Genomic DNA, 19,579 nt, shown 5'->3' with positions numbered 1-19,579 from the left:
TTCCCCGAAACTCCATGACACAAACTGTAGCCTTTACGAAGAAGTCCTGCATGCCATACATTGTCCGAGCTTTTGAGTAAAGCATCTAAGTATTTCTTATCGTTGTAAGTCTCATATGCTACTTGGAGGAGACTGGTAAACCCTGGACTCCCATGACACCATTGCACCAAGCGGTCACTATCACTACCATGGGAGGATTTCAGATTACCCGACGGAAAGGTTTCGTGTAAGAGAGCATCCAGTGTAGGTTTCACAAGTGTGTCCCTCTCCTTGTCTGTGAGAACATTTGACTTGAGTAATGTGAATAGAATCCCCGTTACACCATGAGCAGCTCCGTAGTAATTCTTATCATGCCATTCATACTCAAGAGGAACCCTGCTCTTTTTACGAGCACTTAAATTCTGTCCTGACCTTAGGATACTATCCACGACCTGACGGATAAGACTTGCTTCGATGTTAACACTCTTAATGTGTTTGTTGACAAATAGGAGAGAATACAAGTATCCTGCTCGGCCGTATAAAATCTCATCAGGTATATCAGATCTAAGATCAACTAAATGAGGTGCAAGGGCTTTTAATTTCTGTACAGAGCTTTCCAATTTTTCTTGCTTTCCCAAAGCTTTGTAAATAAGAGCACTGACAGCTATTGGGCCAGCATCACCATTGAGAAAACTGAATCGTCGGTTTTTCAAGTTCTTTAGACTTCTTTCAATCAACTTCTGCGCCTTGTCAAGATATTTGGAGTCATGTGTTCTCTGATAGTAGATGTAATAAAACATGGCCTGTCCACTGGTCCCGACATAGACAGAATAGTCATGATCTCGGAACTTGTCACTTGTCTCATACTCACTGTCAATGTCTTCAATAAGCCTCGTCAATGTAGCCCAAACCTTTGTTTCAAAGGATGGATGTAAAACAATTTTTTCCTTATTTTCAACAGTAAATAATTTGGATTTCTCTCCTTCTCCATACTTATACTTATTTTGATGATGTCTTGATGAGTGTTTTGTCTCCATTTTGACACTATCACATAAGAAACTTGAACAAAATAAAATAATGTACAAATGACTTTTAGTAGGTTGGTTGGTATTATTTCCACAAGAAATTAACATTAAAAAATTGAAATTGAAGATGGTAGGTAAATATTAGGGTACTAATATTCTTACCTATAATTATAGTAATTGATAAGAACTATTTACTGATAAGATAAACCTATTATTGGTAAGTGTAACTGATAAGAGATAAAATTCACCAAACTCTACCGCGTAAAACGCAAAAAATTAAAAATCAACTTTCAAAATTTTCCGCCAAATGAGCACCTCTGTGGCCACAGAGAAGTAACGCCAGTGCCGTGTCGTGAGTTTTCAAAAGGGGGATCTAAAATGTCAGTTAAGATAGGCCGGGCCAAGTGAAAAGAAGAGTGTTTCACCTTCGCGCCGTTTTTATTTCGTAGCTATGAAACAACATTAGACTCTTGTAGTCCGTATCGTAGTCTGTCCTCTCCCTCATCAGATGGGCGATGAGATTTTCGATGTTAATATTAGGGTATTCTTACCTATAATTATAGTAATTGATAAGAACTATTTACTGATAAGATAAACCTATTATTGGTAAGTGATAAGAACTGATAAGAGATAAAATTTACCAAACCAAACTCTACTTACTCTACCGCGTTAAAAGTTAAAACGCAAAAAATTAAAAATCAACTTTCAAAATTTGCCGCCAAATGAGCACCTCTGTGGCCACAGAGAAGTAACGCCAGTGCCGTGTCGTGAGTTTTCAAAAGGGGGGGATCTAAATTGTCAGTTGAGTTGAGATAGCCCGGGCCAAGTGAAAAGAAGATGAGTGTTTCACCTTCGCGCCGTTTTTGTTTTTGTTTCATAGCTATGAAACAACTGCTACATATTAGACTCTTGTAGTCCGTATCGTAGTCTGTCCTCTCCCTCATCAGATGGGTAATGAGATTTTCGATGTTCTGATCAGCGTAAAGCCCGTTCCCACGTGTCGTTTGGGAAAAAATCGTGTCGTGTGTAGTGGAAACACTAGTAAATTTTACATTGCCCAGAAGGACACTTTGTGTCGTTCGGGGAAAAAATCGTGTCGTGTGTAGTGGGAACACTCTCATTTAAATTACATTGCCCAGAAGGACACTTGGTGTCGTTTGGAAAAAAAATCGTGTCGTGTGTAGTGGAAACATCACTCTCATTTAAATTTTACATTGCCTACATGCCTGCAGGACATTCGGGAAAAAATCGGATGAAACTCTCAAGTGGGAATAGCTGGTGTTCTTGGAATCGAACCTGGGTACCCTGCGTGCAAGGCGAGTGCAGTACGTCATGGGAACTGACTCCAAAACTAAGTACGTACCTACCTAGGAAATCTTTAGGATTTATAAACTGTTATCCTTAAAACTCACTATTCGCCCTAGAAACGTAGAACGGATTTGCCTGATAACCGGTGTAAAAAGTCACGAGACTCGATCGGTTTTTGATAAGAAACTTTTGTCTGCCAGGCTAGCTGCGGCGCTCGCTAAAAACATTCCCAGCTCCCTAAACCAAGTAAGTTCCTTTGGAAAAAGTCACTTCCCAACTCACTATTCGCCCTAGAAACGTAGAACGGATTTGCCTGATAACCGGTGTAAAATGGCACGAGACTCGTTCGGTTTTTGATAAGAACCTACCTTGGTTCCTTTGGAAACCTTCAATATGTTTGATTAATCTCAAACCGACCTACAAATTTACTTATCCCAAGCTTTAGAACGTTTGGGGAATGTAAGGATTCCCTTGCCTACAATGTGACTTAGTTTGACCTTACCTATGACCTGATATGCGAGAGACTTGGGATTAGACTGTTTTTTAAGCCAATACCTACTTCAATGAACTATCTACTTACATGAAGTATGATTGGAAACTGGGTTCTGAAGTTTGTAGCTTTTGAAGACAACAAATGGATTTCAACTTGGGAATTTTGGTATTGAAAGTGTTACCTAACCTCCGAGTGTTACCTAACCTCCGAGCATGTTTGAAGGCTCGGCTTAGACTCTGAAAATCTCAAATGTTGTTCCACGATTAATTCACCTTGCTAAATCACCCATCCAGAGAAAGTCTGCCCAAAGTTAGTTACAAAATTGATTCACCTTGGAAGAGAAACACTTCAGTTTAAGTTCATCCCAGAAACTTGATTTGGACCTGGGACACAAGTCCATTGTACCATCTCTTCACTACACAACTGATAGTTTTTTTTCTTGTATTGAATGTAGACTAGCCTTAATTGACCCATTTCTTTTGCTCTTGGATTTGAATTTTTAATACAGTATTGTGATCAACTTACCATTTTGCATTTGTCGGTTTCAATATATCCAAGAGGAAGAATGCCACTCCAACTTTTCCTTCGTACAGGGAGTATGGTCGATCAGGTGTCGTGTCTTCATGTTTATTATATCCTGTCACCCAGTTTGCAAAGCACAGAGCTCGGTACATCTGTTCCTCAGCATGAGTTGTGTGATATGCAGTGAGGAAGGCATAGGCATTCCCCGCAACTCCATGACACAAACTGTAGCCTTTACGAAGAAGTCCTGCATGCCATACATTGTCCGAGCTTTTGAGTAAAGCATCTAAGTATTTCTTATCGTTGTAAGTCTCATATGCTACTTGGAGGAGACTGATAAACCCTGGACTCCCATGACACCATTGCACCAAGCGGTCACTATAAGTACAGTAGAACCTCGATTATTTCAACTAATTGGGACCAAGGGTAGTTGAAATAATCGAAGTTCCGTATAAAACAATGGAAACAGGGCAAAATTTAGGTAGGTACTTACAAAAGAACAAAATAGGGAATAAATACGCTATCAAATCCTTTGAAAGCTGGAAAATAATGCCGATTTGAAATAATCGAGGTTCTACTGTATAAGCTAGGCTAGGTATTTAGGTACACAGGTACATACCTACAAGTTAGCGTAGATACTTTAGAAATCAAGTTTTAATACCTAGAGATTTATAGGTACCTATATATGTTTAAATACGTACATGTCTTAGTTGACTTTTTTTTTTACTTTTTTTACGATTTGACTGCACAATCTGATATAGATAGAGAGTTAAATACTTGCGTTCTTGAAGAAGTTCTCTCAAAGTTGAGTGGACAAAATAATGTGAGTTTTTATTTTCAAGAGGTTTGATAGAGGGGACAGTAACTGGGAAGGTCTTATCGTCCCGAAAGCGAAGGGAGAAGGAAGCCAGGATAGGATAAAGGCAGTTGTTCCGAGAACGAACCTTATTTGATCAGGATAAAATCCACCCCGGGCGGGAATCGAACCCGCAACCTAGCGCTTACAAAGCAAACGGGCTACCCTCCAAGCTAACTATAGACAGGCGATGCCTTAGGATACCTACCTAGGGATTGAACCCACGCAATTCTGATTACAAGGCGAGTGTTTTGACCTCTACACCACTGAAGCAGAGCCAGCCAAGTTAGCTTGGTTGGTAAAGCGTCTGTTTTGTATGCGCTAGGCCGCAGGTTCGGTTCCCGCCAGGGGCGGATTTTATGCTGGACGGATACCTATAGGGTTTGTTTTCAGAACGACTGGCTTTCTCCTATCCTGTCTTCCTTTTCTCTTCGGTTTCGGGACGATAAGACCTTAGCAGTTACAGTTCCCTCTATCAAACCTTTTTTTTTAAAAAAAAAAACCTCAACCGGGATTGAACCCAGACACTTCTGATTACCAGGCGAGTGTCTCGACCACTACACCACCAAGGCAGACAGCAAACCGCCCCTGATAACTGGCGGTGGAATCAAGTTGTCTTTAATTTAAAATCAACTTGAGACTTGGGGGAAAAAAACCTGGCTTGAGATACCTACTTACATACGTACCAGATCTGTTCGTTGAATACTTTCACAGTTTCATAAATGAGAGACATGTTGGTTTTGTAGATGCTGCACTTTAATTACTGTGTGGGTTGGAATGGATGGATGCCACAAAAAGATATACAAATAGGACTCTTGAAAAGTGTGCCGCGGTGGCAATTTAAAAGGAATTTTTCTCATCACATTTCAAAGATCAGTCCTTCGGGGTCCAAAAACCAGAAAATAAATCATCAGACAAAACATTTGAGTAGTGTGGAGAAACAAACGAACTCAATAGAAGTAGTTTCGCTTCTTTCGTTCAAAGCCCGTCGGAAAATCGAAATTCCACTTTGGCCGGGCTAGGTTATCTAAATTTTTTGGCTTCATTTTTCATTTACAAACAACAAGGATCCACCTCTACACAACCTCCTTGAGCTATTACCTCTGTGGTGCGTTGTGTTTTTGGCTTCACTTTTCCACTCAAAACACAAGAATCCTCTTGCATTCAACCTCCTTGATCTTATTACCTCTGTGGCATCTGATAAACAAATCAGCTGATCGCCCCTCGCAGCATTGTGGGTAAAAAGAAAATTTTTCCGTCTTCGAAGTTTAGAGGTGGAAGAGTTCACTTCACGCCTTGAAATTAGATTTTTTTTAGTTCGAATTTAATTTTCCTTTTTGTACTTTTCTCAGTCCAGTTCTCAAAATGGCTCTTTTGTCTGCCAGGCTAGCTGCGGCGCTCGCTAAAAACATTCCCAGCTCCCTAAACCAAGTAAGTTCCTTTGGAAAAAGTCGCTTCCCAACTCACTATTCGCCCTAGAAACGTAGAACGGATTTGCCTGATAACCGGTGTAAAAAGTCACGAGACTCGATCGGTTTTTGATAAGAACCTACCTTGGTTCCTTTGGAAACCTTCAATATGTTTGATTAATCTCAAACCGACCTACAAATTTACTTATCCCAAGCTTTAGAACGTTTGGGGAATGTAAGGATTGCCTTGCCTGCAATGTGACTTAGTTTGACCTTACCTATGACCTGATATGCGAGAGACTTGGGATTAGACTGTTTTTTAAGCCAATACCTACTTAAATGAACTATCTACTTACATGAAGTATGATTGGAAACTGGGGTCTGAACTTTGTAGCTTTTGAAGACAACAAATGGATTTCAACTTGGGCATTTTGGTATCTCATGTTGAAAGTGTTACCTAACCTCCGAGCATGTTTGAAGTCCCGTATTAGTCTCTGAATATCTCAAATGTTGTTCCACGATTAATTCACCTTGCTAAATCACCCATCCAGAGAAAGTCTGCCCAAAGTTAGTTAACAAAATTAATTCACCTTGGAAGAGAAAACACTTCAGTTTAGGTTCATCCCAGAAACTTAATTTGGACCTGGGACACTAAGTCCATTGTACCATCTATTCACCACACAACTGATAGTTTTTTTTTCTTGTCTTGAATGTAGACTAGCCTTTATTTGACCCATTTTTGCTCTTGGATTTTGGACCAGAGTCCCCCCCCCCTTGAATATGAATCCAATACCTCAAAGTCCCTCTTGAAGTTTAAGGAACTACCATGCCTTTAGAATTCAAGTATTAGTGCCCAACCTTTTCAGAGGAAGATTGACTTGAATTTTCAATACAGTCTTGTGATCAACTTACCCAATAGACAAGTTTAGAGTAATTGGGTGTGTAAGATGATATTGTCAGGTTCAAACACTGCTGGGTGTGCTGGTCATGATCTATTTGAAATCAATCTGCAATTGACTGGTTGGGTAGCCCTGGTCTATATTGCTTGTGTTTTTATTTTAATACTTGTTTTTATAATATAAGATCTCTCTTTTTTTTCCTTAGTTGCTCTGAATAACAGACACCATGTATTAATTCTCTTATTTTTGTTTCTTTTTCTTAAACAGGCCAACTGGGCTGCCACTCAAATTGCCAGCCGGAAATTCAATGTTTCCGCTAGCAGCAGAGCCGCGGAGATTTCCTCCATCCTGGAAGAAAGAATCCTGGGATCTGCCCCCAAGGTAAAGTTTACAATTGGACTTGCATAACTGAGTAGGTAAAATACCAATACTCCTTTTGTTGCCAGTTTGATGCATTCATTAATGTATGCCTAAGTAATTTAGCAGTTTATTAATAAAAGAAGACCATTTGGTGAGAAACTACTCTAGCAGTAAAAAAAAAGTAAGTAGGTAGGTACTCATTTTAATACAAGATAAATTACTGTAGAATAATAACGATGATTTGTCCAAACAGGCTGTGGCTTACAGACAGGTGAGAGAAAAAGAGCACCACGTCTGTTTTTAGCTAAATTTCCTTTAGAGATAAGCTTTTTTTTTTTCCTTTTTGAACTAATGTAAACTTAGTTTGTTTTTAGTTTATGTTGGCACACTCTAATAAATGCAAATAAAAAAAACTTTTGGATTAGGAATTTTACTGGCTGAAAATTTTGAAATCAACGTATCAGATTGCTGAATCTAAAGCTGCATCCACACCTAGTCAATGAGCCGTTGATAGCTGTAACCGTCAATCGACAGGGATTGACTTTTTTTTTTCAGTGGAGCGTGGATCAATTAACTGTGGACACAGCTTAAGAGTTAATCTTGAAGCGAGTTTTTCAAGCAGCATTGCCATTTTGTGGTCCTCTAACTACTCTAACATACTTGAATCTTTCCCCGACAGATGTCTCTGCTGCTTCGTCGTCCCCCTGGTCGTGAGGCCTACCCGGGTGATGTGTTCTACCTTCACTCCCGTCTGCTCGAGCGGTCCGCCAAGATGTCCGAGGCGCACGGCGGCGGCTCTCTGACCGCCCTGCCCGTCATTGAGACGCAGGCCGGCGATGTGTCCGCCTACATTCCCACCAATGTGATCTCCATCACCGACGGACAGATCTTCTTGGAGACCGAGTTGTTCTACAAGGGTGAGTAGTTGACCGGCCATCAATCAATCAATCAATCAATCAATCAATCAATCAATCGATTGAATAGAATTGAATAGAATATACCTTGTTTATACTACCAGCATAGGACTGAAAAGTCCCTTTACTCTCGCAGTCTAAACAAGGTCTCGTATATTTGATTGGTAATAACATTACATTTTATGGAACAATATTCAAGACCTGTTTAAATTAAAAAAAGGACAAGTTTAGATTGACATTAACATACATAAGACATTTACAACAAACAATTCTACACATGCCTTCACTCACAGTGCCTCTGGTCGATTGATTGAGGTCGACGGAACCGTCCACAGTGCCTTGACTACATAGTTTTATCTCGTCGATCGATGGCGATCATAGAAGCCAGCCGTTCCGAGAACGAACATTATCCCATCAGGATAAAATCCGCCCCGGGCGGGAATCGAACCCGCGGCCCAGCGCTTACAAAGCTGACGCACTACCAACCAAGCTAACTGGGCCGGCAATAGTTTCAGTTTAACTTTTGGATTATGAATTTTACTAGCTTAAAATTTTGAAATCAACCTATCAGATTGCTGAATCTAAAGCTGCATCCACACATAGTTGATGAGCCGTTGATATCTGTAACAATCAATCAACAGGGATTGACTTTTTTTCAGTCGACCGTGGATCGATTAACTGTGGACAACTGATCATCGGAGACAGACAGACTGGCAAGACTGCCCTGGCCATCGACACCATCATCAACCAGAAGAGGTAAACCCATAAATTTCAAACAAAATTAATAAAATAATGATTTTTTTGTTGCAATTTTGTTAAAGTGTAAAATTATGAATTATTTGTGATAAAGAAGAGATTGTTTGACATTGTTTAAAAATCGTAACCTTTGGCATGCTGCCCAATGTTACATTGTTGGTTAAGTTGAATCCACCAGTTCCCAATAGATCGCTGAAGTTCAGCTATGATTCATGCTATCATGGGTCCATAATGTGATCACTAAATTAGTCCCAGGAACACACTCCTTAAGTTTGTCACAAAAAAGTATTTTCCTAGGTAGTGAGTGTAGTGGTCAAGGCACTTGCCTGGTAAACAGGAAGGCATGGCTTCAGTCCCAGCCGAGGCATGAAATTTTATCCTCAAGTTGACAACAATAATAGTAGTAGCCCACTGCTGGAGTAAAGAGTCTTTTCAGTCCTATGCGAGCAGTATAATTCCATGGTGTCTTAATTTTTTCCCTGGCCTTAACCCTCTACGTCGGCGTTTTTCGTCAGCCTCTCAATCAGCCCTAACTAGGGTGATTGCTTTGGGCTGACATTTGGTTTTGGCTACAAATTTTACTAGAGGTTGCCCTTTTGCACTCACCTTCGCTTTTTTTTTGGTAAGGCACTTTAACATAGCTACGATTGGTAGTATGTCGTTCGCGCTATTTCTTTAGCAAGGGAAATTCTGAATTCAGGAAAAAACGAAGAAGACTATTAAAATATAATCTCCTGTCGGCAGGTATCAAGGCTGTGGACTCTCTGGTGCCCATTGGTCGTGGACAGCGAGAACTGATCATCGGAGACAGACAGACTGGCAAGACTGCCCTGGCCATCGACACCATCATCAACCAGAAGAGGTAAACCCATAAATTTCAAATAAAATTAATAAAATAATGAATTTTTTTTTGTTGCAATTGTTAAAGTGTAAAATTATGAATTATTTGTGATAAAGAAGAGATTGTTTGACGTTGTTTGAAAATTGTAACCTTTGACATGCTGTCAATGTTACATTGTTGGTTAAGATAAGATAAAAAACATCAAGTTCCCCCTCTTTCGTCATTTGACTAAATATTCCTTTTTTATTTGTAATTGACCTGTGTAAAACAGTTTTGATATTGATGTGCACCAAATAAAAATAAACAGTTGATTTGATTTGATAAACATTTGGTTACGTTGAATGCAAAAGTTCCCAATCGATCACTGAAGTTCAGCAATGTTTCATGCTATTGGGGAGAGGATTTATTTCTAGACGTGGGTCCATAATGTGATTGCTAAATTAGTCCCGGGAACACATTCCTTAAGTTTGTCACAAAAAAGTATTTACGCCGCGCCCCTGCAGTATTTGGCGCCCTACTCTGGATGCGCCATGGGAGAGTTTTTCCGCGACAATGGCAAGCACGCGCTGATCATTTATGATGATTTGTCCAAACAGGCTGTGGCTTACAGACAGGTGAGAGAAAAAAAGCACCACGTCTGTTTTTAGCTAAATTTTATACGAGACCTTGTTTAGACTGCTGGGGTAAAGGGACTTTTCAGTCCTATTCGGGCAGGATAAACAAGGTATATTCTATTCTATTCCTAGGTAGTGTAGTAAACAGGAAGGCATAGCTTCAGTCCCAGCCGAGGCATGAAATTTTATCCTCAAGTTGACCACAATAATAGAAGTAGCCTACTGCTGGAGTAAAGGGACTTTTCAGTCCTATGCGAGCAGTATAATTCCATGGTGTCTTAATTTTTTCCCTGGCCTTAACCCTCTATAGTTGGAAGTGGAAAGTCGTCAGTGGAAACGAGAAGCGGATGAGAGGCGGGAAAGATGTGCAGCTGCGGAGAACGAGTTGCAGGTAAGTAAGGCTATTAAATTTCTGCCCCTCATATAACCTTTATTTCATCAGAATACACCTAAATTTGATGGGAATTTGCTAAGTGGCTATATTTTTCACTCAAGTGAACAATGATCTGTACATTGAAATTATTGAATCAAACCTCTCATAGTAGGAAGGAATAGGACTCTAATAATTGTTAACCTCCTCTTTAAATAAAATACATTTTTTTTTTACCCTCATAGTTAGTGGCGATAGAACGTTGAATTTCTTAATGATCTTAATGATATTTTTATTACAAAGAGGTACAAGAAACAAAATAAACTGATAAATTAACAAATGAAAAAGAAAATTGAATAAAGAAAGAAAAAAAAAAAAATATTGAAAAATCCTAACTCAGGGGCGGGATTAATGCCTAGGGCATTCTCTTCCATCCAACCCCTGGTCAAGGCACTTGCCTGGTAAACGGGAAGGCATGGCTTCAGTCCCAGCCGAGGCATAAAATTTTATCCTCAAGTTGACCACAATAATAGTGGTAGCCTACTGCTGGAGTAAGGGACTTTTCAGTCCTATGCGAGCAGTATAATTCCATGGTGTCTTGATTTTTTCCCTGACCTTAACCCTTTACGGTCCACTTTTCCCAGATTCAACGACTTGGTGCCTTAATTTTTTTCCCTGGCCTTAACCCTCTATGGTCCAATTTTCCCAGATTCAACGACTCGGAGGACGAGAAGAAGAAACTCTACTGTATCTACGTCGCCATCGGTCAGAAGCGATCCACCGTGGCGCAGATCGTCAAGCGTCTGACGGACTCGGGCGCAATGGGCTACACCATCATCGTGTCCGCAACTGCGTCTGACGCCGCGCCCCTGCAGTATTTGGCGCCCTACTCTGGATGCGCCATGGGAGAGTTTTTCCGCGACAATGGCAAGCATGCGCTGATCATTTACGATGATTTGTCCAAACAGGCTGTGGCTTACAGACAGGTGAGAGAAAAAGAGCACCACGTCTGTTTTTAGCTAAATTTCCTTTAGAGATGAGCTTTTTTTTTAAACTAATATAAACTTAGTTTCAGTTTTTAGTTTATGTTGGCACACTGTAATAAATACAAATAAATAAAAAAACTTTTGGATTAGGAATTTTACTGGCTGAAAATTTTGAAATCAACCTATCAGATTGTTTAATCTAAAGCTACATGCACACATAGTCGATGAGCCATTGATAGCTGTAACGATCAATCGACAAGGATTGACTTTTTTTTCAGTCAACCGTGGATTAACTGTGGACACAGCTTAAGAGTTAATCTTGAAGCGAGTTTTTCAAGCAGCATTGCCATTTTGTGGTCCTCTAGTCATAAAGTATTGTCGCTAAGTAACATACTTGAATCTTAATGTAGGAAAAAGAACAACGTCTTCACTTGACTAGTAACTTTGGAAACTGTAGGTAATTTTATTCCTACAAGAGATGTAATCAATTATAAAACTAAAAAACCTACAGTAGCCGACATGTTTCGTCATATCAGGAGACGACGAAACATGTCGGCTACTGTAAGTTTTTTAGTTTTATAATTGATTACATCTCTTGTAGAAATAAAATTACCTACAGTTTCCAAAGTTACTAGTCAAGTGAAGACGTTGTTCTTTTACCTATAATAATATGTTGCTACTTGACGGATTGACTCTCCTAGAGAAGTATGTTATACTTGAATCTTTCCCCGACAGATGTCTCTGCTGCTTCGTCGTCCCCCTGGTCGTGAGGCCTACCCGGGTGATGTGTTCTACCTTCACTCCCGTCTGCTCGAGCGGTCCGCCAAGATGTCCGAGGCGCACGGCGGCGGCTCTCTGACCGCCCTGCCCGTCATTGAGACGCAGGCCGGCGATGTGTCCGCCTACATTCCCACCAATGTGATCTCCATCACCGACGGACAGATCTTCTTGGAGACCGAGTTGTTCTACAAGGGTGAGTGAGATTAAAGTCTAAAAGTGTGTCCACAACTCCACACAGTCGACTGGCCAAGACTAGAAGGGGGGGGGGGAGAAGATAATTAATTACAAGGTAAAAAAATGTGATTTCCATCACGGGCAGATCTTCTTGGACACCAAGCTGTTCTACAAGGGTGAGTGAGATAGCCCAAAGTTTAAATCACCATCATGGGGTTAACAGTTCAACAACTTTTTTTGCCGCAGTCTTCCGTTCTTCTCTATCTTTTGTCAGTCCTTTCATGTCTACATATTCGTTCAGTTTTAGGGTTTTGTCAAACAGAGCAATATTCCTCTTTTTGAAGAACATCCAAGCTGATGAGATGGTGGAATTCTCTTCTGGACTGAAGGGTAAAAAAGATTCAGAGGAGATTTTTGAGAGGAAATTATTTTATAAGGCTATCAGCCTCAAGCTGAACACAGCATACCAATCTTAACCCCTAAGTAACTGGTAATAAAAAACCTATTTCAAAGAGACCAATTTGTCTATTCTTCACTCTTTTATTAGAAAGAAAGTTTGAAAAATGGACTACACCTACAGAAAATGTTTCAACAATTCATCTCAGACTGACATACCAGTTAAAAAACAAAACAGTAATACCTATCAGTAAAGTCAGTAAAGTTAAAAATCAATCTTTGTTAAAAATTTATATCATCCTTGAAATCTTATTTTTTTCAAGGTTGAAACAAAAGATGCTAGAGCACAATTTCTAAATATAATGATGAAATTTCCTTCACAGGTATGGCCCTCAACTTGGAACCCGACAACGTGGGAGTGGTAGTATTTGGTAACGACAGACTCATCAAGGAAGGAGACATTGTCAAGCGTACCGGAGCCATTGTGGACGTGCCTGTCGGTGAAGATCTGCTGGGAAGAGTAGTTGACGCTCTGGGTAAGATAAAAACTTTCAAGGCATTCAGTTGTAGCTTCAGTTGTGGCTGAATGGTGATGGTAGAATAAGGATAATCTTTTTTATTATCTGCCATAAACTGGGGTTTCTAGCCATGTTTAATTGGCATGTGCTGAATGAAGGAATTAACACTATGAAGGCATTCAGTCAACAAGCTTGTTTGACTGTCATTTTTGGATACCTGCCTAAATTTATTATTTTCCATATTCATCTTTAGGCCCACCTAATTTTGCTTTTTTTTTTCTTCAAATAAATACCTACTTATTAATTCTATGTATTTTCAATAACTTTCTATTCTATGTAACTTGCTATGTAAAAATTTCTATTCTATGTATTTTCAATAATAAAATTTTTCAAAGTAATTAAAAAGTTTCATCTTTCCACAGGTCTTTGATAACTTTATCCATGGTCATGTTGAAAAAAAGAGAGGATAACCCTTTTCTTCAGAATATAAAATAATTTATCAAGGAAATGCAGGCAAATTTCATGCTTGAAATGAGCATAAATTTCGTATTTTAGTCGCCTAGTATTTGAGTCAATTGTTCTTAAGTCCTGCCTAAAGCTAAAGAGGCAGGATAATAGTAGTAGCCTACTGCTGGAGTAAAGGAACTTTTCAGTCCTATGCGAGCAGTATAAATAAGCACTATTATTATAAATTATAAATTTACTATCCCGTTGTGTGCTTGCAGGTATTCGTCCCGCTATCAACGTGGGTCTGTCTGTATCCCGTGTAGGATCTGCCGCTCAGACCCGTGCCATGAAACAGGTAAGTCCCTCTTTCCCTTCTCTCCAAGCACCAGGTCGTGAGTTCGAATCCCGCCCCGGGCAAAAAATTTCAATTTTTGTTCTTATTCCAAGATTTATTGTAACTTCGTAAACTTCTAAGATGAGGGAAAAAATACAATATATTCGTCCCGCTATCAACGTGGGTCTGTCTGTATCCCGTGTAGGATCTGCCGCTCAGACCCGTGCCATGAAACAGGTAAGTCCCTCTTCCCCTTCTCTTCTAGCACTAGGTCGTGGGTTCGAATCCCGCCCGGGGCATAAAATTTCAATTTTTGTTCTTATTCCAAGATTTATTGTAACTTCGTAAACTTCTAAGATGAGGGAAAAAATACAATATTTTTTCTAAATGAAAATAATTCTAGACAGGTAAAATCCGTTCTTGGAACGGTTGGCTTTCTCTTCTGAAACAGGTAAGTCCCTCTTTCCCTTCATGAATATTCTGTTTTGACGTAGCGCAAAAAAAAAAAAATACAATATTTTTTTCTAAATGAAAATAATTCTAGACAGGTAAAATCCGTTCTTGGAACGGCTGGCTTTCTCTTCTGAAACAGGTAAGTCCCTCTTTCCCTTCTCTCCTAGCACTAGGTCGTGGGCTCGATTCCCGCCCGGGACTAAAATCCCAAACCTTCCTTCACTGCTAACTAACCGCTAACTAACCTAGTTATGCCATGAAACAGGTAAGTCGTCTTCCCTTCTAGTTTTGAAAGCGCTAGCCGAAATGAAAACACCGCTCTTTCCCTTCTCTCCTAGCACTAGGTCGTGGGCTCGATTCCCGCCCGGGACTAAAATCCCAAACCTTCCTTCACTGCTAACTAACCTAGTTATGCCATGAAACAGGTAAGTCGTCTTCCCTTCTAGTTTTGAAAGCGCTAGGTTGCGGGTTTGATTCCCGCCCGGGGCGAACTTTATCTTAAACAAAACAAACAGACGAGGTTCTTTCTCGGAACGGCTGGCTTTCTCCTATCCTGTCTTTGTCCTCCTCTTCGATTTCGGGACGATAAAATGTTCTTACAGTTCCCGCTATCAAACCCTTTTCTGGTTGTCCAAAGCTGAAAAATACCTAAAAAGGAACATAGAAATAGTAGAAATGAAAACACCGAAACAAGACAGGCAAAACGTGAACTTCTTTATTTCTAGTGGGAAGTAAATATTTTTTAAAGGGAAGTAAATATTTTTTTAAACCTAATTTTTAGTCAAATAATTCTAGTCAAGAGAAATTTATGTACAAAAGTTTGGCGCGAGCCGCCAAACTATCAAACTAAACTAATTTAGTCAATTGATTTATTTCTATTTTTATCCAAAATACAACATACATTTTAGTTGTATTACCGGTAATAAGTTGATGTCCTATGAACCCTATTTTTACTCTCCTTATCCTATAAGAAGGAAAGGGATGTATTCTTTTCACTTAGCTTAGAATAGACAGTGTTAATCCTGCTGGGATAAGCAGGGTCGCATGTAGGGTTAGGGAGTGATCTCTCACTCTCAGATCAGTTGGTTTCAAGTGAACAGTTCGCATGTTTGGTATCACAAAGTGCATGTACTAAGCGATGTGCCCTATGATCCACTTTATTCACAATCTCCTTGACTTTCCCTCGCCAGTGTAGCAGGGAACTGTTCACCATATTCTTGATCGAGTCGAGCCCGCTGTAAAGCTTGGAGCGCCGCCACGCCCCGAATAGTCCGCCGGGCGGGCTAGTCGTTGGCGGGACGGAGGTTCTCTGCCCCGCCGAGGCTCGGGGCGTATACGGGGTACGCTCTGGCGCGGGCGGGGTGGTGAGCCCGAGCCGGTCGAGCTCGAACTGCGGGTTGTACTTGTATCGCATCTTGGCGCGCGCGTACTCGTCGTCCGGCGGGATGGTGGAGCGGTTCTCGAGACCCATGCCGGGCGTGTAGTACGGCGGGTGCCCGGGGGCTGTGCTCAGCGTGATACCGAGGAAGGGGACGTAGTATTCGCGCGAATCGCTAAAGTCTACCCCGATGGTAGGGTCTGTAGGCTCCCGCGTGTAGAACGTGAACGGTTCCATTTCAGACTCTTCTTCCGTTTTGTCCGGATCCATGGTTGTCCGCACCGGGCGCCGTTTGGTGACGCTAGGCCACGGGCGTGCGTCCAGCGCTTCATTGATGTTCCGTTGGAAAGCGTCAACGTTCTTGTAGAAACGTGCATTGTACGCGGCTTGGTCCTTGGTAGGCCACGTGACGGACGTTTGCGTGGTTGTCTTTCTGATCTTGTGCCTGTAGAAGCTGTAGTAATCCTCCGTGGTGGTCTGACTGATCATGCCCTCGGGTACAAGATAGGTGTTCACCTTAGGGTCTTTGAACACAGGGTTGGCCAGCTCGTAACGGAAGGGACGGCGGGCTCTCCGATACTCATCCGAGTGGGGGATGGTCGAGCGGTTTTCAAAGCCTTGGCCGGGCGTGTAGTAGCCATCTTCCGGTCGCTCGGTGTGCCTGGTGACTGTGATATCGAGGAAGGGAACTTCATAGCCACGCGAGTCGCTGAACTCCCTTTCAATACAAGGATCTGTCGGGTATTCCGTGAAGAAGGTGAAAGGTTCTTCCTCTGAGACCTCATCCGTTTCCAATGGGTCTCGCGTTGTTACTCGAGGACGTTTGGTGGTTGGTCCTGCCTTTCTCACCTTCTCAGCATGGTCGCTGAACTCCCTTTCAATACAAGGATCTGTCGGGTATTCCGTGAAGAAGGTGAAAGGTTCTTCCTCTGAGACCTCATCCGTTTCCAGTGGGTCTCGCGTTGTTACTCGAGGACGTTTGGTGGTTGGTCCTGCCTTTCTCACCTTCTCAGCATGTGCGTCTATTTGTTTATTGAGTATGCCATCCATTGCTAGCACATTCTTGATGTATTTGTCTCGTCGTTTCTGTTGACTCTCACTGAGTGTTGTGGTGCGAGGTTCTGTCACTTTCTCCTTGTAGAACTCATAGTAGTCGATGGTACTCGGATGCGTGGGGTCTTTGTACTTGTGTACTTCCTCATCTTCATCGTAATAATGATAAGTGGGCGTGCGGCGGCGTCGTTCCTCTTCAATCTCACGTTGCTCCTCGCTCGTTAGGATTGTCGTTTGAGTAGGCTCTTCACTTGGTGTTGGTTTGTCTTGGTGTCGCTTTACTTCTCCGCGCATCTCCTGCGAGTTTGTGTATTCGAACGAGTTCTCGTTCATAAAGTCCTGCAGCATTTTCTTCAGCTTGCTGTCCGTGTCTCTTTCCACGGTATCCTCGTGCCCTGTGGCCTTGTGTTCTTTGATATACTTCTCCACCTGTCGCCGCAGATCTACTTTCTCGCTCATATTGCTGTTTCGTATGGTTGGTTTGATTTCATCTTCTTCGGATCGTGGTAGGATGTCCAGGTAGCCATCATTGGCGAGGCGGTCTACTTCAGGACCGAAGGAATGAGATTCGACAGCAGCGCGGAGCACCTGGAGCAGATTCTTGTTGACACGTCTCTCACGTCCCGTCACGCTTGCGTTTCCGTACAAGACTTCCTTCTCATATGTCTTGAGCAGTTTCTTCAACCCAGTACGGAATCTGGTTTTGAAGCGCCGATCCGTACACACATCGTTGAGAATATAATCGCCATTGTCCGTCACCTTGTTGAAAACCGGTTGGTCGATGACGTTGAACGAGTCAACGTTCTCGAACGATTTCGCGTTGCGCTGCAGAAGGTTCCGCATGATGGACTTGAGTTGCTTTTCGTACACGTCCTTGGGTGTGTGTTCCGCTGAGAATTTGTCGATGGCTTGTTTGAGTTGACGTTTCAAGTTGATATGATCCGGATCAGTTTCGTCCGTGTTGTCTGGGTCACTGTGTCTCTCTAGTGATGTCCCCTCGTCGATCCAGTCTGGTTTAGCATAATCCATTTCGGGACCATGAGAATTTGTCGATGGCTTGTTTGAGTTGACGTTTCAAGTTGATATGATCCGGATCAGTTTCGTCCGTGTTGTCTGGGTCACTGTGTTTCTCTAGTGATGTCCCCTCGTCGATCCAGTCTGGTTTAGCATAATCCATTTCGGGACCGGGAGAATGATTTTCCAATGCAATCCGCATGATATTCTTCATCTGTACATATTTCCTTCGTGTGCGGTTGTTAGTGATGGCGTCTGTTTTGAGTACTTCCTGAGAATATTTGTGTAGAAGGTCGAGAAGAGAGGCTTTCAAGTCGGGAGCCTCCTTGGTGCCTTGAGTTGTTTGTGCGCCTTCTGTTGTTTTCTCATCTGTACATATTTCCTTCGTGTGCGGTTGTTAGTGATGGCGTCTGTTTTGAGTACTTCCTGAGAATATTTGTGTAGAAGGTCGAGGAGAGAGGCTTTCAAGTCGGGAGCCTCCTTGGTGGCTTGAGTTGTTTGTGCGCCTTCTGTTGTTTTTCCATTTCGGGACCGGGAGAATGATTTTCCAATGCAATCCGCATGATATTCTTCATCTGTACATATTTCCTTCGTGTGCGGTTGTTAGTAATGGCGTCTGTTTTGAGTACTTCCTGAGAATATTTGTGTAGAAGGTTGAGGAGCGAGGCTTTCAAGTCGGGAGCCTCCTTGGTGCCTTGAGTTGTTTGTGCGCCTTCTGTTGTTTTTGATTCCGCTTCCAGTATGTGAAGGATCTTGTTCTTGAGTTCAAGATTGGTTCGTCTCTGTGCGCTGTCCTGTGCAGTCAGCACCTCGTTGGAATACTTGTGTAGGAGTCCTTTTAGATAGGTTTTCAAATCTGCTTTGCTATCGGGTAATGTCGTGGTTTGCTCGACGTTTGTATGGCGTGGCTCGACTGTTTGTTCTTTCGTCAAATCAAGTCGGGGTTCTTCCAAGTTGTATTTATCAAAGATATTCTTCGCTTCGGTCGTCTTCGTGCTCGTTTGTTCGGGTGGACCCGTACTGATCCGAAGTCCGCCTTTCTCTAGCGCCTCAATGAATGCTCTGTCCTGCTCCCGGAGCCGAGGGCACCTGGTTGTCGGCGTGGTCTCGCGATCTATCAGCGTATACAAATGGTTATCTGAATCGTATTGGTAGTTTTTCGCACAGAATCTCTCCCGGGACCTAGTGACGGAGTCGATGTATTGCTTAATCTCCTCCATGTTGGGCGGTGTGAATCGCAACACGCTCAAATCTGCCTCGATGTCGGATTCGGCGAATGTAAGTAGCTCTCGCGTGGTTATTGCTGGATGTGTCGAAGTTCCAGTGGGTGTTGTGGTTTGTACAGTTGGTAATGTAGTTTCTACTGGCGGTTGTGTAGAGGTTTCTTCAGTTGGAGTGTCCGTGACGGGATCTTCGAAGTGTGGCGGATACACATACACCGTGGGGAACGGCGCAAACGTGGGCAGCGTGAACGAGTCGGTCGCGTCTTTGGTGGCGAACGCGAACGACGTTTTGTCCGTGGGTCGCGGGTCCACGCTGTCGTTCAACTCGTGATAGTAGCGGTGGAAGTTGTAGAATGGACTCATTGTCCAATCAGCCGCATGCGTTTGAGAGAAGTCCAGTGTGTGGATGGTTTTCCCGTTGTACAGCGCGTCCTGGAAAGCATCGAAGGCACTCTTGTTTATTACAGGGTCATAAGG

General features: G+C 42.1%; 3 protein-coding genes and 2 pseudogenes across 3 annotated transcripts in view; 2 read left to right on the top strand and 3 right to left on the bottom strand.

The window, feature by feature from the left end:
• Window positions 1-2: 2 nt before the first annotated feature.
• LOC103518732 lies at window positions 3-1,685 on the bottom strand (annotated as a pseudogene).
• A 1,641-nt stretch (window positions 1,686-3,326) lies between these two features.
• LOC103518737 lies at window positions 3,327-4,916 on the bottom strand (annotated as a pseudogene).
• Window positions 4,917-5,425: 509 nt separating this feature from the next.
• LOC108253615 (ATP synthase subunit alpha, mitochondrial-like) overlaps window positions 5,426-19,579 on the top strand; it is a 37,821-nt gene continuing 23,667 nt past the window's right edge. The window contains exons 1-8 of the mRNA XM_026830461.1: window positions 5,426-5,614; window positions 6,759-6,896; window positions 7,531-7,768; window positions 8,059-8,066; window positions 9,163-9,383; window positions 11,056-11,332; window positions 12,068-12,305; window positions 13,926-14,002. Coding sequence (XP_026686262.1) covers window positions 5,549-5,614; window positions 6,759-6,896; window positions 7,531-7,768; window positions 8,059-8,066; window positions 9,163-9,383; window positions 11,056-11,332; window positions 12,068-12,305; window positions 13,926-14,002 — 1,263 coding nt within the window. The 5' untranslated portion in view covers window positions 5,426-5,548. The remainder of the gene's footprint in view (window positions 5,615-6,758; window positions 6,897-7,530; window positions 7,769-8,058; window positions 8,067-9,162; window positions 9,384-11,055; window positions 11,333-12,067; window positions 12,306-13,925; window positions 14,003-19,579) is intronic.
• On the top strand, window positions 12,620-13,283 carry LOC113471350 (ATP synthase subunit alpha, mitochondrial-like). Its single transcript, XM_026830459.1, has 2 exons — window positions 12,620-12,676; window positions 13,066-13,283. Exons 1-2 carry the CDS (start codon window positions 12,649-12,651, stop codon window positions 13,266-13,268), a joined length of 231 nt encoding a protein of 76 aa, XP_026686260.1. The 5' UTR covers window positions 12,620-12,648; the 3' UTR covers window positions 13,269-13,283.
• Window positions 15,111-19,490, bottom strand: LOC103518729. Its single transcript, XM_017447925.2, has 3 exons — window positions 18,412-19,490; window positions 16,818-17,902; window positions 15,111-16,661 (listed from the first exon to the last, which is right to left on the bottom strand). Exons 1-3 carry the CDS (start codon window positions 19,463-19,465, stop codon window positions 15,513-15,515), a joined length of 3,288 nt encoding a protein of 1,095 aa, XP_017303414.1. The 5' UTR covers window positions 19,466-19,490; the 3' UTR covers window positions 15,111-15,512.

The sequence above is a fragment of the Diaphorina citri genome, unplaced genomic scaffold (genome assembly GCF_000475195.1).
Source record: "Diaphorina citri unplaced genomic scaffold, Diaci psyllid genome assembly version 1.1 scaffold2336, whole genome shotgun sequence".
Classification (NCBI taxonomy): domain Eukaryota; kingdom Metazoa; phylum Arthropoda; class Insecta; order Hemiptera; family Psyllidae; genus Diaphorina; species Diaphorina citri.
The sequence above is the reverse complement of the archived record's forward strand: the minus strand, read 5'-3'. Positions and strand labels throughout refer to the sequence as shown.

What these genes read in the sequence shown, in the direction of transcription:
- LOC113471350 (XM_026830459.1), top strand. Translation starts at nt 12,649, where the DNA reads ATGGTGGAATTCTCTTCTGGACTGAAGG. An exon ending in ATTCTCTTCTGGACTGAAGG is followed by an intron (nt 12,677 to 13,065) that starts GTAAAAAAGATT and finishes TTTCCTTCACAG; the next exon opens with GTATGGCCCTCAACTTGGAA.
- LOC103518729 (XM_017447925.2), bottom strand. Translation starts at nt 19,465, where the DNA reads ATGAGTCCATTCTACAACTTCCACCGCTACTATCACGAGTTGAACGAC. An exon ending in ATTGGAAAATCATTCTCCCG is followed by an intron (nt 17,903 to 18,411) that starts GTCCCGAAATGG and finishes CAAATTCTCATG; the next exon opens with GTCCCGAAATGGATTATGCT. An exon ending in TAGACGCACATGCTGAGAAG is followed by an intron (nt 16,662 to 16,817) that starts GTGAGAAAGGCA and finishes CATGCTGAGAAG; the next exon opens with GTGAGAAAGGCAGGACCAAC.